At 33.5% G+C, this 17,233-nt stretch overlaps 1 protein-coding gene across 1 annotated transcript; it reads right to left on the reverse strand.

The window, feature by feature from the left end:
- Window positions 1–14,798: 14,798 nt before the first annotated feature.
- LOC112738367 (ethylene-responsive transcription factor ERF017) lies at window positions 14,799–16,010 on the reverse strand. Its single transcript, XM_025788792.3, has one exon. The coding sequence runs from the start codon at window positions 15,776–15,778 to the stop codon at window positions 15,152–15,154; it is 627 nt and encodes a 208-aa protein (XP_025644577.1). The 5' UTR covers window positions 15,779–16,010; the 3' UTR covers window positions 14,799–15,151.
- Window positions 16,011–17,233: the final 1,223 nt, after the last annotated feature.

The raw sequence follows: 17,233 nt of genomic DNA on the forward strand, positions 1-17,233 counted from the left end.
CGAAATAAGACAATTGTCAATGAAATATTTGCATATAATGTGGCATTAAATATCATGCATGAAAGTAAGGATCTTGAGCCAAGATCAGTTGAAGAATGTCGACAAAGAAATGATTGGCCAAAATGGGAAGCAGCCATGAAGGCTGAATTAGACTCACTTACAAAACGTGAAGTCTTTGGACCTGTAGTTCGTACACCAGAAGATGTAAAACCTGTTGGATACAAATGGGTATTTGTGAGAAAACGAAATGAGAAAAATGAAGTTGTGCGCTATAAAGCCCGACTTGTGGCACAAGGTTTTTCACAAAGGCCCGGTATAGATTATGAAGAAACGTATTCCCCTGTAGTGGATGCGATAACATTGCGTTATTTGATCAGTTTATCTGCATATCATAAACTGCATATGCATTTAATGGATGTGGTAACAGCCTATTTGTACGGCTCATTAGATCGGGATATCTATATGAAAGTCCCTGAAGGACTAAAGATATCTAAACCATCCAGTGAATATTCGCAAGGGTTATACTCAGTCAAATTGCAAAGATCTTTATATGGTCTAAAGCAATCTGGACGAATGTGGTATAATCGTCTTACTGAGTATCTGGACAAAAACGGTTTCAAGAATGATGATATCTGTCCATGTGTTTTCATAAAGAAAACTACATCTGGGTTCATTATAATTGCTGTGTACGTTGATGATTTAAATATCATTGGGACTCCTGAAGAGATTCCAACAATTATAAAAACTCTAAAAGAAGAGTTTGAGATGAAAGATCTTGGAAAGACTAAGTTTTGTCTCGGCCTGTAGATCGAGCATATAAAAGGTGGGATCTTTATTCATCAAACAACATACACAGAAAGGATATTGAAAAGATTTTATATGGATAAGTCACATCCATTAAGTACACCAATGATCGTAAGATCTTTGGATATGAAAAAGGATCAATTCCGTCCTAAAGAAGAAAATGAAGATATCCTTGGTCCTGAAGTACCATATCTTAGTGCCATTGGAGCGCTAATGTATCTTGCTAATAATACGCGACCTGACATATCATTCGCGGTGAATTTACTAGCAAGGTATAGTTCCTCTCCAACCAGAAGACATTGGAGTGGAATCGAACAAATTTTTCGATATCTTCATGGAACGGTTGATATGGGATTGTTTTATCCCTATGGATCCAAGTCACAACTAGTTGGCTATGCAGATGCCGGATACTTGTCTGATCCACATAAAGGGAGATCTCAAACAGGATACCTGTTCACATATGGTGGTACAGCTATATCTTGGAGGTCCACGAAACAGACGATTGCTGCAACATCCTCTAATCATACTGAAATACTGGCGATTCATGAAGCTAGTCGCGAGTGTTTTTGGCTGAGGAGTCTGATTCAATATATTCTATCATCATGTGGACTGATTGATCATAAGATAGCTCCAACTGTCCTGTTTGAAGATAATGCAGCATGCATTGCTCAACTTAAGGGTGGATACATCAAAGGTGATAGAACAAAGCATATTTCTCCCAAATTCTTCTTCACTCATGACCTTCAAAATCAAGGGACAATTGATGTCCAACAGATCCGTTCAAGTGACAATCTGGCAGATTTATTTACAAAGTCACTCCCAAAATCCTCCTTTGAAAGATTGGTACATAACATTGGGATGCGCCGATTTCGAGACATTAAATGATGTCGGCAAGAGGGGGAGACTGTACTCTTTTTCCCTTGGTTAAGTTTTTTTTCCCATTGGATTTTTCTTGACAAGGTTTTTAATGAGGCAGTCCCCATCACAAAGGATATTGTACTCTTTTTCCTTCACTAAGGTTTTTCCCACAGGGTTTTCCTTTAGTAAGGTTTTAATGAGGCATATCCCTAAATGAGTATCCAAGGGGGAGTGTTGAGATAAGATTTGTTACGTGGATGCCCATTTATGAAGGGCGGTGTAGTATTCTAAAGGAAGAATGCTTTTAATAAGCATTTGAAAATCTATCCTATGTACATCTATAAATAGAGGTTCAAGCCTCTGAAAGTTACATAACAACAGAACAAAATACCATTCTCCCTTTCTTACAAATAAATCAATCCTCTTTTATGCTGCAATCAAATACTCTTCTCTTTATATTTCTACTACAATTCTTTCTCTTCTTTTATTTTATAAGTATTTTAAATTCTATTTTCTATTACTCTTTACATATAATATTAATAGCAATATTAACCATCTTTATTATATTGAGATTGTAACAATAAACAAATGCGATTCTCTCTCTTTATTTTTAATACTTCTTTCTATCTTTGTATATATATACATAATACAACATATAATTTTATTATATATATAAATTATTATTGAGCTAATTATTTTAATACTAGAGTCTTCTATTTATACAACTTTATTATATATATATCTTTTATTTTACAATATGATTCACAATTTCACATACAGATGCATAAAACATCCTTTTTTTTTTCAGGACTATGATGTGGAAAGAGTCGTTGATTTTTGCGCGTGTCCACCATCCACCATTCGTATTAGCAATGATTAATATTTAATGTTGTTTTACGGAACTGATTGGTGTGAAATATTAAATATACGATTTTAAGTGAACCAAAATTTAAATGAATCGGTTCACTTTTGTGGGCTAACTTTGAAAATGGACTGATCAATAAAGTAGACTCTTATTATTTGGATTCTTTTTGTTACTTTGATATGTTTTCATTATTTTCTAAAAGTAATTAGTATTTTTCAAAATCATAAATTAACTAATTAAGTATCATAAATAAATAGATAAAATGAAAGTAAAAAAATAATTCAACCAAAGAAAAAAATATATACGCTAAATTTGGATTTTTTTTTAAGTGAGATATAATAGTAATGGTAAATAGATTGAACTAATATAAATAAATTCTCATTAATAAGTTATATAACTCAAATGGCATAATATCTCCATGCTCATCTAAGAGGTTGCGAGTTCGAGTCTTTCTATCTTTAGTAAAAAAAAAAACTTTAAAATAGTATATGACAATTCATATCGCTGACAAAAATAATCTCAAAAGATAGGGACAACAACAAATCTCTAAAAAATTTAAAAATGCGACAAAAATAATTAAATATTAAATATATATTCTAAAAAAAAGACTTTTGAGATAAGATTTTCATGCGATTTTTTGTGAGTATTATTAGAAAAATAAGATATTTTCATTTTTAAAATTTGATAATTTTATATTAAGTTTATTTTTAAAATTTTTTTTTACTGTGAATGATCTTTTTTTTTTTAAAATAAAAAAATTCTAGATATCAAATTTTTTTCAGTTTTTTGTGCACCGTCTAAATAGTTATTCAAATGTTTCTACAAAACTTTAGATCAAATGGATATGTCATTTGTTGATTACAAAAGTTTCTTTACCATTTATAAAAAATATAATATTTATTGATTGTTTTTGTCGCATTTTAATTATTCAACGACTTATTTGTCATTCATATTTTTAAGGATTATTTTGTCAAGCGGCGTAAACTTTCGACTACCATTTTAGTATTTTACTCTTAATAATTTAGAATTCATTATTACTTAAAAATCATATTCTCAATTTGGAACTTCATGGCTCATTGTCTTTTGTTGCTTGAGACTCAATTGCAAGTTGCATATAATGATTTACCGATATGATTTTGGAATATGATAATTGAAAAAAAAAAAAAAAAAAAAACTCACGAAGAATTGTAAATCAGAGAGAGAAAAAAGAGAAATTTTTTTGTGTCTATGATTTTTTTTTTTTTGTATAAATTGCCTAAAAATAGAAATAGAAGAAGGTGTCACTCATCTTTTTGTTTTTGAGTTCTATGTCTAAAATTTAGGCACCACATAAAGAACCGAAAAAATATCAGGTACAAAAAAATTTTAAAAGAGAGAAATTTAATTTAATTTCACAAAACAATAATTTAATCTCTAAACCCATATATATATATACTATTTCTTTTCATAATAATACTATTTTATTTTCTCTAAAGCTGAATTTAGATTTTTTTTTTTTTAATTTGTAGGTAAGATTAAGGTGGAGTCCAAACTTTATATTACTTATTGCTATCCCAATTCTCACCATGAGTCAAAAAACTTTTTTTTTAGTTTTCATTTTTTCGGGTGGTCTGTCTTCACCAATTCATGGCCATTTGTTCTTCTTTTAAATCATATTATATTATACTGTATTATATTTTATTATATATGAAAAATTATTAAAAATCTTAACTTATTTTTCTAATTATCTTCATAATTTTTAAATAAAAAATTGAATGTTTTTCCCTTTTTAAGGTTTCTAAAAAATAACATATATATTTAAAGGGTAAAGTATACTTTTTGTCATTGAAGTTTGAAAAAAATTTTAAAAATACCCCTAAGTTTTATTTTTATTTTAATTTTGTCCCAAAAGTTTTCGATTTCTATCAAATATACCTCTACTGGCTAAATTTTCAAAAAAATTAAGACCAATCTAACAATAATGCATGAAAATTATGCTTGATTTGCTTGTGTTGAGGGTTGTTATGAAATTGTTGTGGAATTGGTCTTAAATTTTTTGAAAAATTAGCTGTTAGGGGTATATTTAATGCAAATCGAAAACTTTTGGGACAAAATTGAAACAAAATAAAACTTAGGAATATTTTTGAAACTTTTGTCAAATTTCAGGGACAAAAAATATACTTTACCCATATTTAAATTTGTACTCACATATATATTAGAAGGCTAATTAATTAGAAGAATAAATTAAAAATGTTAGGTGATCATTTTTTTCCTTATATTTGCGTTGCATTTTAGCCAATGTTAGTCAATTTTTTATTGTTCAACTAAAATATTGGCATTCTAACATTTTTCTATTAAAATTCATAATAATAGCTCAAGAATAAGCTTGAAATTCTGATGCTATTATGTTGTATGTTAACATTTTGCGATGTATTCTAATGGGTTAGTGACAAATATTGGTATTACTAATGGAATTAACAACCAATAATTTTCAAAGCAATAAAAGTAGCGTCGTTAAGAGTTAGCGATGGACTGTTTACTAGTCTGAATCTAGAATTTAAGTAGTCTAAGACGATAACAACGAATACATTCCATTAATAATTACATTAAATTTATTCCCATATTATGTGATGAGTGAATGTGAATCTGTCAATAATAGTTAAAAGAATAACTACTTTTCCTCTTTTATCGACTACAAACTCCACAAATCCAAATACAAAACTTGTTTATATAATAATTTCAAAGTAATTTGCAATTAAACATTGTCCCGATAACTTCAATTCATGAAAAATATATACACCGTCACTAAAAGTATTTTATACAAGATGGCAAAAACCAAAGTTATTTTGATACATAGGTATCTTTAGTAGTTTTTATATTTTTTTATTAGTTTTTTTAAGTTTAAATAAAAAATATTATGTTTCTAGTAGAGTTTTTATAACTAATAATAAAATTTGGAGTTAAGAATTATCGTGGATTCAAGTTATATTTTCAAAAAAATTTACAACTAAAGATCGTCCGTGTAGGGGTGGCCGAGCTATAGCAATTCCGAGCAGTGTATCGTTGAGAAGAGAGAGCTATACGTCGGTCTGGACTGAACATCGCGGTGGGAATACCTGTAAAAGATACTCCAACGCTCAAGTCAACAAGGAGGTTTAAAGAATATGTTAAGCTAATATAAAACTGAAGGCAGAACCTGATGCTTAGCCGGGGTTGTATACTCGGCTTTATAGCTGATGTTTTTGCCCGTTGTGCGGATAGGTCCGAGATTCTGGGTCAATTATTGAGTTCTGTTTAAGGTAATCAAATTGTGCTGACCACGTCTCTTTTTTCAAATTATCGGGCCCGACTTTATTGTTTTAGTCCGAGCTTTTTGGTGGCCGAGATATAGATTACATATCATAGCCCCCAAGCTTGCCTTAGTTTGGACAGGACAAAGGCGAGCTTTTAGTGGTCATGTCGTATACCTCGGCTATGGATATGTTGTTGTGTCCATACCTTGTAGCCCCCAAACTCGGCTTGGTTCTGTGCAAAGATTTAAAATATTTTCTGCATTTAATTCTTGCCTTGTTCTTCGTGCCTTAAGTGACTGATTGATTTGATATGTGTTACGTGTTTCTAGGTGCCCCTGGCCATGTGATTGAGAGGTGTTTGAACGTGGTTTTCTTCAACGGTTAAGATTAAAAAACGTTTCATATGTAACTGCTTAGCCATTTGTTGTAATAACTGTGCTTGCAATCTTTGGTTTTTTGTTGAATAATTTTGCTTTCCTGAAACTTTGTGTGTCTGGTCACAGAATGTCTAAAAAAGGTGAGTGTTAACTTTTTAGTTCTTCTGTTATTCCCTACTTTTTTTTCATTTCTTCTGGTTGATGGAGAAAGAAAAGGTTGTGGTTGACGCGAACGATCCTTGTAGTTGGGTGGACCCAAGGGTTAGAAGTATGTTTCTCAGTTTAATGATGATGAGTCTGTTAAACTTCTTGACTCAGGTCTCTGGGTTAGGGAGGGTAGTGGTATTAATATAGAGATATTACCTTGTGGGGAGGGTGACCGTGTTTGTGGCCGCTTGTCTAACTAGTCTTTCTTCTATATGTATAGTTGTTTGTTTACTGATTTAGATGTTAGACTTCCTTTTACCGAGTTTGAGTGTGGTGTTTTGTATTGGTTGAACTGCGCTCCTACCTAGCTTCATCCGAATTCATGGGGGGTTTGGGAGGGCTTTTCAAGTTTTAATGGAGTTGCTAGGGCAGCCTCCTTCTCTTAGGCTCTTCTTTTCTCTCTTTCAAACTAAGGGGGTTGGACGCAGGTTATGGGTTAATTTGAGTAGTCATTCCCGTCGTACAATTTTCGGCTTGTATAAGTCGTCTTTCAAAGATTTCAAAACCATGTTTGTTAAGATCAGGAATGTTCCAGAAGAGTTTCTTTTTTATCTAAATGAATATCTTGTGGAAATGTTTCCCTTCTTTTGGTGCCCCGAACCCTACCAGGTGTTAGGTTTAGACGATAGGCTGCCTGATGATGACATTGTCATGGAATTTCTTTTTGAGGCGTTGGGCTCAAAGAGATTATTATCGATTGCTGAATTGTTGAAGTGGGACACTGATAGGCAGGCTGTATTGGATTATATAGATTATTATCGATTATATAGGTAATCCAATTTTCCTGCATTATCTCTTACATTTGTCTTGGTTTTGATTTTGTGTTGTGTTTTTTTACGTAGCCGAGAAAGCCCCCATGATTGAAATTATTTTGATGGCCCTGATTGTTATTGTTGCCAAAATTCGGTTGCCTCTATGGTTGATTTTCCAACCAAAATTAGGATGATTCCTCTACCCCAAATTATAGGTTTTAGAGAAAGGATCATTATTGGGAGTCATAGAAGAATTGCCCATATAATTGACCTATTCAGGAGAAAATTGGCTATAATCATAACTCTCACCTTGAGGGAAGCCACCACTCATGTCATAGGATGTATCTTAAGTATTGACGGTTGAGACTTGCATTCCTTTCAAATGTTGAGTAATAGCATTAATCTGTTGAGACATAGCCTTGTTCTGAGCAAGAATAGCATCTAAAGCATCCAATTCCATGATTCCCTTTCTCACAGAGGTCATCTCAGAAGAATACAGATATTGGTTGTTGGCAACCATCTCAATCAAATCAAGAGCTTCCTCAGGAGTCCTTTTCATGTGAAGAGACCCGCCTGCAGAATTATCCAGAGACATTTTGGTGGCCTGAGTAACTCCATCATAGAAAATCTGTAATTGAATCCAGTCTAAGAACATATCAGGAGGACACTTCCTGAGCATCATCTTTCACCTCTTCCAGGCTTCATAAAGAGATTCACCCTCTCTCTGCCTGAAAGTCTAAACATATGTCCTCAGCTTAGTCAGCTTCTGAGGTGGAAAGAACTTGGTTAAAAATCTATTAACCAACTTGGCCTAAGTATCCAAGCTTTCCTTGGGCTGTGTATCAAGCCATTGCTTGGCTCTATCCCGTACAATAAACGAAAAGAGAAGCAACTTATAAACATCAGGCTAAACACCATTGGTTTCACAGTATCACAGATTTGCATAAAATTAGAAATAAACAGGTTTGAATTTTCTTGCGGGAGTCCATGAAACTGGCAATTCTGTTGTACCGAAGTAATAAGCTGAGGCTTTAGCTCAAAGTTGTTAGCAGCCACAGGAGGTACAACAATACTATTTCCATAGAAATTTGGGATTGGGAGCAGTGTATAAACCAAGTGTTCTTCTAGGTTGCTCAGGAATATTAGGACCATGAAGAGCATTCGGATTAACAAGATTGTTATTGTTGAGCTCCATAGTGGACTCTTCGGCTCTTTTTCAAAATTATCCTTGATATTCTCACCGGCTTTGTAAGCTCTAGCTTGTTGTAAACGCCACCTCAATGTCCTTTCAATCTCAGGATCAAAGTCTAGAAGAGGTTCTTTGTTCTTGTTCCTGCTCATAAACAACAGAAAATAAAGAAATGTGGGAATCTCTATGTCAGAGTGAAGAGAATTTCCGGTGAGGTAACCTGAGTTAAAGAAATAAAATAACTAAATAAATTAAACAGAAATTTCGAACAACTAATAGGCAAAATGGAACACAAAATTTGAACTTAATAAGGAAAATAACTAGGAAAAAAAATAACTAAGGGAACATCAAACTTAATTTCAGAAATTAAGAGAAAATTTTTAAATAACTTAAGATTAAATTTTCGAAAATTAAAGAACAATAATAATAATTAAAAATTAAAATTAAGAACGCCTAATCTAAACAATCAAGCAACGGGCAGTTGTCAATCACAGTCAATCCTCGGCAACGGTGCCAAAAACTTGGTGCAAAATTTTCAAAGTCCACAAACTAACCGGCAAGTGCACCAGGTCGTACCAAGTAATACCTCAGGTGAGTGAGGGTCGATCCCACGAGGATTGATGGATCGAACAACAATAGTTGATTGATTCACTTAGTCATGCAGGCAGAAATTGGTGGGGTTCAGAAACATTAAACAGTAATTCAGTGATTAAGAAAGCAAACAGTGAATTTGTTGTGAAGAGTATTGGTATGCGAAATTGTTACTTAGGTTGTGAATTATTGTTCGAAATTGATTCCCAGGCGATGGCACCAAAAACGGATGCACAGAACCATGGTCTAAACATATCTTCAAAACTTCGCATAACTAACCAGCAAGTGCACTGGGTCGTCCAAGTAATAAACCTTACGTGAGTAAGGGTCGATCCCACGGAGATTGTTGGTATGAAGCAAGCTATGGTCACCTTGTAAATCTCAGTCATGCAGATATAAAATAGTTATGGAGTTTTCGAAATTAATACTAAAATAAGGATAGAAATACTTATGTAAATCATTGGTGAGAATTTCAGATAAGTGTATGGAGATGCATTCATTCCTCTGAACCTCTGCTTTCCTGCTGTCTTCATCCAATCCATCTTACTCCTTTCTATGGCTGGCTTTATGTAAGGATGTCACCGGTGCCAATGGCTACTTTCAATCCTCTCGGGAAAATGGTCCAAATGCTCTGTCACAGCACGGCTAATCGTCTGGAGGCATCACCCTTGTCGTTGGTTGCATCCTATTCCTCTCTGTGAAAATGGTCCGATGCGCTGTCACTGCATGGCTAATCATCTTGGAGGTTCTCGATCATACTGGAATAGAATTTACTATCCTTTTGCGTCTGTCACTACGCCCAACACTCGCGAGTTTGGAGTTCGTCACAGTCATTCAATCCCAGAGTCCTACTCGGAATACCACGGACAAGGTTTAGACTTTCCGGACTCTCATGAATGCCGCCATCAATCTAGCTTATACCACGAAGATTCTGATTAAGAGATCTAAGAGATACCCATTCAATCTAATGTAGAACGGAAGTGGTTGTCAGGCACGCGTTCATAGGGAATGATGATGATTGTCACGTTCATCACATTCAGGTTGAAGTGCGAATGAATATCTTAGAAGTGAAATAAGATGAATTGAATAGAAAACAGTAGTATTTTGCATTAATCTTTGAGGAACAGCAGAGCTCCACACCTTAATCTATGGAGTGCAGAAACTCTACCGTTGAAAATACATAAGTAATAAAGGTCCAGGCATAGCCGAATGGCCAGCCCCCAAACGTGATCAATAGATCAAAAGATAATCCAAAGATTTCTAATACAATAGTAAAAGGTCCTATTTATAATAAACTAGCTACTAGGGTTTACAGAAGTAAGTAATTGATGCATAAATCCACTTCCGGGGCCCACTTGGTGTGTGCTTGGACTGAGCTTGAGGTCTACACGTGGAGAGGTCATTCTTGGAGTTGAACGCCAGCTTTTGTGCCAGTTTGGGCGTTGAACTCCACTTTGCAACTTGTTTCTGGCGCTGGACGCCAGAATTGGGCAGAAAGCTGGCGTTGAACGCCAGTTTGCGTCATCTAAACTTGGGCAAAGTATGGACTATTATATATTGCTAGAAAGCCCTGGATGTCTACTTTCTAACGCAATTGGAAGCGCGCCATTTTGAGTTCTGTAGCTCCATAAAATATATTTTGAGTGCAGGGAGGTTAGAATCCAACAGCATCAGCAGTCCTTCTTCAACCTCTGAATCTGATTTTTGCTCAAGTCCCTCAATTTCAGCCAGAAAATACCTGAAATCACAGAAAAACACACAAACTCATAGTAAAGTCCAGAAATGTGAATTTAACATAAAAACTAATGAAAACATCCCTAAAAGTAACTAGATTCTACTAAAAACATACTAAAAACAATGCCAAAAAGCGTATAAATTATCCGCTCATCAAGTATGTGAGAGAATAGTTAAGGCTTCGGAGTTGTTTATTTTCTGGATTTCTATTTCTTACCAACTATTTTAATCAAGCAAGATTCAATTCATGGTAAACTGTGATTGACTAAACCCTAATTCCTTAGTAATTTAGTCTCCTCTAACTTAATCAACCGCCAATTTCTTGGTCACCTAATTTCGATTAGAGACTTAAGTCCAATTCTAGTTTATTAACCACTAAAACCCTAATCACCTAGATATAAGAGGATTATATGTCACGTATCCCGTTAAGTCTAAGCAATTAGCAATTTAGGAGGAATTGTTTTCAAGCATATGTTCAAGTAAATTACGTTTCCAAGATTTAACAGGAACTCAAGTAGAAAGAGTGTTATCTTCCAATATACCCTAATCCCTAAGGTGAAGAACGAAAGCAAATTCTTGAAATTGAAATCAATACATTAATCAAAATAGAGTGGCAATAGTATCAATCCATACAATAAATAGAGCTCCTAACCTTAACCAAGGAGGTTTAGTTGCTCATGACTCAGAGAGAAAACTAGGGTTCAAAATTGTGTCAAGGGCGGAATCAGGTCCAAGAGAAGAGATCGAGAGCCGACCAAAGGGCTAACTCTTTTCTCTTTTATATCCAAGATAATTTGATTTGAAAATAAAATAGAATAATAACTACTAAAACCCAAAAGATTGTGTTTGGGAATAAAAATAACTAAAACAAAATAAAATAAGATAAATATGACCCAAATCTAACTAATGAAGCCCTTTCCTTAAAGTTGGATCCGTGCTATTGGTGCTAAACGCCAGAACCGGCGTTTAGCGCCCCTGGAGGCAGTAAACTTCTAGTTGTTGCTGTCTTCCTGGCGTTTAGCGCCCCACGAGGCAGTGGCTTGGGCACTGGTTACGAGGCACCTGGTGTTAAATGCCAAGTCGTGGCCTTTAGCGCCGTGATGTCAGAAGAAAGGTATAGACTATTATATATCGTTGGAAAGCTCTGAAAGTTGGCTTTCTAACTGCATCAATTGGACCTCTGTAGCTAAGTTATGCTCATTGGAGTGTGAGGAGGTCAGGGTTGACAGCATTCATTTTCTTCCTTTTTCTTCTGCACGAACTCTATCAAACTCGCCCAATCTTTCCTGAAATTAATAAAACCACAATGCGCCTCAAAGTAGCATCCAAATAGGCTTCAAACACTAAAATCTAAATAAAACTCAATAAATTCATATCTAAAATAATAAGAAAATATAGAAAAGATGCTCACGCATCAAACTGGATCAACGGTAGGATGATCTTGCAGATGAGGTTGCTGTCCAACTGTCGATGGTCTTGGGACATGGTGGGTGCTAAACACATATATGCTCTACCAACCCTCTAGACCTCCCTAATAAAATAAAACATTCATGGTTGGAAACTACACTAGATATAGCAATCATAAATGAGTAAATACGCCACAACTAAACTTGAACTCACCAGTATCTGAGATTCTGTCGGAGGGCTACATAGAGACTTCAGGGACATCCAGTTGCAGCTTGGTGGCAACGCACGTGATACTTTAATCGGTCTGATTCGACCACTCGGTACTCAACACTTCTACGAATGCTGTAGTTCTTCATACCCTGCATTACTGCATCTCTGCTTTTGAATCTGTGGCTGACCCCAAACTTCACCCGCATCGTCTAGGTTGTAATATTCTTTCCTGGTGTTGAACAACGGATATTTCTCATGCATGACATCCAGATCCAATGTATGATAGTGACTTGGTACATCTGATAGTGGCAAAATCAGGTGGGGAGGGAGGGAGGCAAAACATAACGCACCGCTATCTCGGCCGGCGTCTCTGGTACAAACTCCTCCTCATCATCATCTTCAGAGGAATCACTATCGCTGCTATCCGCAACGTACTCTTCGTCGGAGTCTTCATCACCCACGTCCATGTCTTTCAACTGGACTCGCAACATGAATCGGTGGTGGTGCAAGAGGTGGGTCATCATCCTGCACAAAGGTCGAGTGGACAGAACCACCGCCACCAACATCACCAACAATAGCGGAAAGCTCCATCACTTGTTCCGCCATGATTCTTTCATGGATGTCAAATATGAGTCGCACATGCTCGTCGCCCTAGAGCCGAAATAGGCGAAACCGAAAAACTCCGTTATCCAACGGTGCTAGCAACCTATACCCCACTTCCGATCTCTTTTCTCCCTAAACCACCAAGGTTGCTCAATATCAGACTTTTCAACTCGGACAACAAACTTATGCGTCGAGTGCGCAGCAGTAACAGATTCTCACACTCAAATATCACCTCATTAACATTATTTCCCATACGATAATTGGGATACACACAGACAACCACATATTCACTACTACTGGACATTTTTACCTATTTTTTGGAAGAAAAACGGAGGAGAAGAAGATATGAAATGTATGTGGAGAATACTAAGAGTTGCACATCCTTTTATAGCTGTTGGAAATTTGTCTTACTGTATCTCGTTTACACTGTAAACGTTTTAATTTAACACGTATATCGTTTACAGTGTAAACGAGATATACACATGTCACACGCACTATCTTATCTCGTTTGTAGTGTAAACGAGATACATGATAAGTAATTCTACATATTTTCGTAATAATTTTTTAAATTATTTATTTCAATAAATAAAATATTTATTTAATTTATTTAAATAAAAAATCCGTTTATGTTGTGCACATTTTTTGTTCTCATAATTTCTCATTTTATCTCGTAACTACAAAAAGAAATTCAAGGTGGAGGCATATGAAGTATAATATTTTACTTCAGTTTATTTCAATGCTCACGGTAAAAATTAAAAAGTTTCTACAATCCCTGAATTTTTTTATATTAAAATTTTATTTATATTTTTAACGAATATTGTTTACTTCCCATTTTATTATATAATACATAGAAATATTATTTTTTTATTTTTTCACGCTTTTAAAAAAACGTTTTTGAATTTCTTTATTTATATACTTTTTTAAAATAGAAATAGAAATAAATAATATTATTTTTACTTTTTTAAATATAGGTTTAATTTATTTTTACAAAAAGCAAAAATATGAAATGACATGAAATTTTAAATTATAGAAATAATATAGTCTATCCTAATTTAAGTATGATGGTTTAACAATGAAATTTATAAGATTTATATCATACTTGATCTTCAGTTGTTAGTCGAATTAAATCAAATTGAGTGAGGCAAGTATAAATAAAACAATTCAAAAAGTTAAATATTAAATTTTTATTTTCTTAAAAAAGTTAACCTTTCTATATGATTATTTATCTAATCTTTTAAACAAACATATTTTAATAATATTTGTATAATTTTATATTACATAATAATATTTTTAACAAAACTAAATACTTAAGATGTTTTCAATAATATAAAATAATTTATCATTTGTCAACTAATATAAATAAAATTTAATTATTTTTTCGAGTAATATATTAAATTATTTTATATTTGTAATTAAAAATATTTTAATATAAATTTTTAACATTATAAAATTTTACTACAAAATAATTTATCTTAAAAAATAAAAAATACTGTTGTATGCATTTGTATGCTTTATATTTATTATAAAAAATTACACTTGCTATTTTTAAAATATTATATATTTACACACTAATATATTTTATATTTATAAAATTTATTAATACTTTCTTTTTATAATATTCTTTGATTTTTATTTAATAAAATCTAAAAATTTATAAAAAGTAATGCATTTAATACGTACAAAGTTATTGGATTTTTTTTAAAAGTACCTAAAAAATATAATTAAAAAAGAGTAATCACATTATATTTTTCTTAACTATGTTCTCATAATAGTTCAAAATGTTTATAAATTAATCCATCTATAAAATTAATTTCTAGTACTTTTATAACATGAAAACAACTTTTGTAAGTACAAAACTAATTTTATTTATTTATAAAAAATTTACCAGCATTTTAAAATTTTATAAATAGAAACAATCTCATCGGCTGCTTTATCTTAATTCTGAAACAATATACTTCTCGTATAATTCAGAATAAAAATTACAACATATGTTTCCCAACTATACAAAATCCTTGGCACTTGGCAAAATTGAATGAATGAAATCAATTTCCTCCGGAAATTGAAACAATAGTAGTATGAAAAAAAAAAAAAAGGTATTAGAAAGGGCTTTGGTCTTGTAAAAACCGACCAACCCCCCAACCTCATATTCTTTCCATGGTACGTACGGATATAAAATAAAACAATCCGAATACCATGACCCGATTTTGTTGATGTCTTTCTACTTTTCTAGCCCTTTCCCATTGAATCTAATTATGTGAAATGTTCTGCAAATCACACACTTCTCAGAAACTCCACAAGAAAGTGTCGTCAATTATCAAACCATCCAAATTCTCCTCTTCATAATCGTAACTCGGCATCTCTGGCAGGTAGAAATCCCCACCAAAATCATCAAAACCCGTAAATATAGAATCGTGGTTAACCGACCCTATTGTTGTAAAAAGATCCGAGCCCGACCCGTTCATGGCTGTGACGTCACATTCCGTTTGAAGAGTCACATCGGACGGTGACGGTGATGGTGATGCCGGCATCACCGTTTTAGTCTCCTCCGACAACATCGTGGAAGTTTCAGTCGAGGTGGAACAGGGTCGAACCGGGTCAGAATTGGCATACCGGGCGGCAGCGGCCTGAATTTGGGGAGGGGTCATGTACCTGCCGCCGGCGATCTCCGGCGGAGCACCGGGGAAATTGAACTTGGCGGCGGCGCCACGTAAGCAAAACATGGCCGCGTCAAATGCACGCGCCGCCTTCTCGGCGGTATCGTAGGATCCCAACCAAATCCTCTGGCGGCTATTTGGTAGCCTTATTTCTGAAACATACTTCCCCCACTTTCGCTTCCTTACACCTTTGTACTTCAGATCACTCCGCTCCATTGACGCAAGCTTCTCCACGTTATTGTTCTGCTTCACCATCTTCTTCTCTCTATTTATTTCTGTGATGTGTGCGTTTGTTTTTATTTTCGTTTGGGATTGAGTGCTGTGAGAATAAATGTTTTTTTCTGATGTGTTTTGCGGCTCTTGCAATTGTATATATACATGATGGTGAAGCGAGTGAAGTTTGACTGAATGGTAAGAGGGGTCAACGGGTCAGAAGGCGTGTACACGAAGGGGAAAGAGGAGAGTGAATGGATAGGACACGTGGCAATGATGAAAGCAGTGATCGAAGGTGATGATGCGAGCTATGATAAAATTAAGGGGATACGCGTTATGGGGTTTACTTAAAACTGAAAAGAGCATGGAGTAGGACCGTATAGCAGACATGGCTTGGACCACGTTCATCTTTTAATCCACGTGAGATTTTACAAAATTTGGTTTGTTTTCTGTTTCCGTTTATAGTTTAATAGTTTTACATTCTCACTTTTATATTAATGTTACAAAAAATAGAGTTTTATAATGTTATAAGAGTGCTATTCTGTGTAAGTATAATACGCAGAATATGTATTATACTGACAATACACAGTCTATATATTTATAATATACAAACTGTGTATTATAATTTAATATTAAAATAATATAATATGTAATCTGTATATTGTAATTTAATATTAAAATAATACGCAGTTTATGTATTGTCTTCATAAATTAAAAAAATTAGATCTGACAATTCGTACCCTGCGAATTTTATAGTCTCTAGAATTTTGTAAAACACCATAACTTCCATATTAAAGGATTACACCAATTTTTATCTAATAGCCAAAAAAATTAACCTGAAATCTAATATAGTATGTGTTTGGATTAAAGCTTACAAACAAAAATTTATATAAAATTAATTTGAGTTAATAGTCAAATTTATTTCTGAAAGATCATCTATCTTTTAAATTAGTTCTCAAAAGATTAATACAATACGCAATTTATGTATTGTCTTTATAAATTAAAAAAATTAGATCTGACAATTCGTACCTGCAAATTTTATAGTCCCCAAAATTTTGTAAAACACTATAACTTCCAATATTAAAGGATTACACCAATTCTTATCCAATAGCCAAAAAAATTAACCTGAAATCTAATATAGTATGTGTTTGGATTAAAGCTTACAAACAAAAATTTATATAAAATTAATTTGAGTTAATAGTCAAATTTGTTTCTGAAAGATCATCTATCTTTTAAATTAGTTCTCAAAAGATTAATACAATACGCAGTTTATGTATTGTATTTATAAATTAAAAAAATTAGATTTGACAATTCGTACCCTGCGAATTTTATAGTCCCCAGAATTTTATAAAACACTATAACTTCCAATATTAAAGGATTATACCAATTCTTATCCAATAGCCAAAAAAATTAACCTGAAATCTAATATAGTATGTGTTTGGATTAAAGCTTACAAACAAAAATTTATATAAAATTAATTTGAGTTAATAGTCAAAT

This window comes from Arachis hypogaea, chromosome 13, assembly GCF_003086295.3.
Source record: "Arachis hypogaea cultivar Tifrunner chromosome 13, arahy.Tifrunner.gnm2.J5K5, whole genome shotgun sequence".
Lineage (NCBI taxonomy): Eukaryota > Viridiplantae > Streptophyta > Magnoliopsida > Fabales > Fabaceae > Arachis > Arachis hypogaea.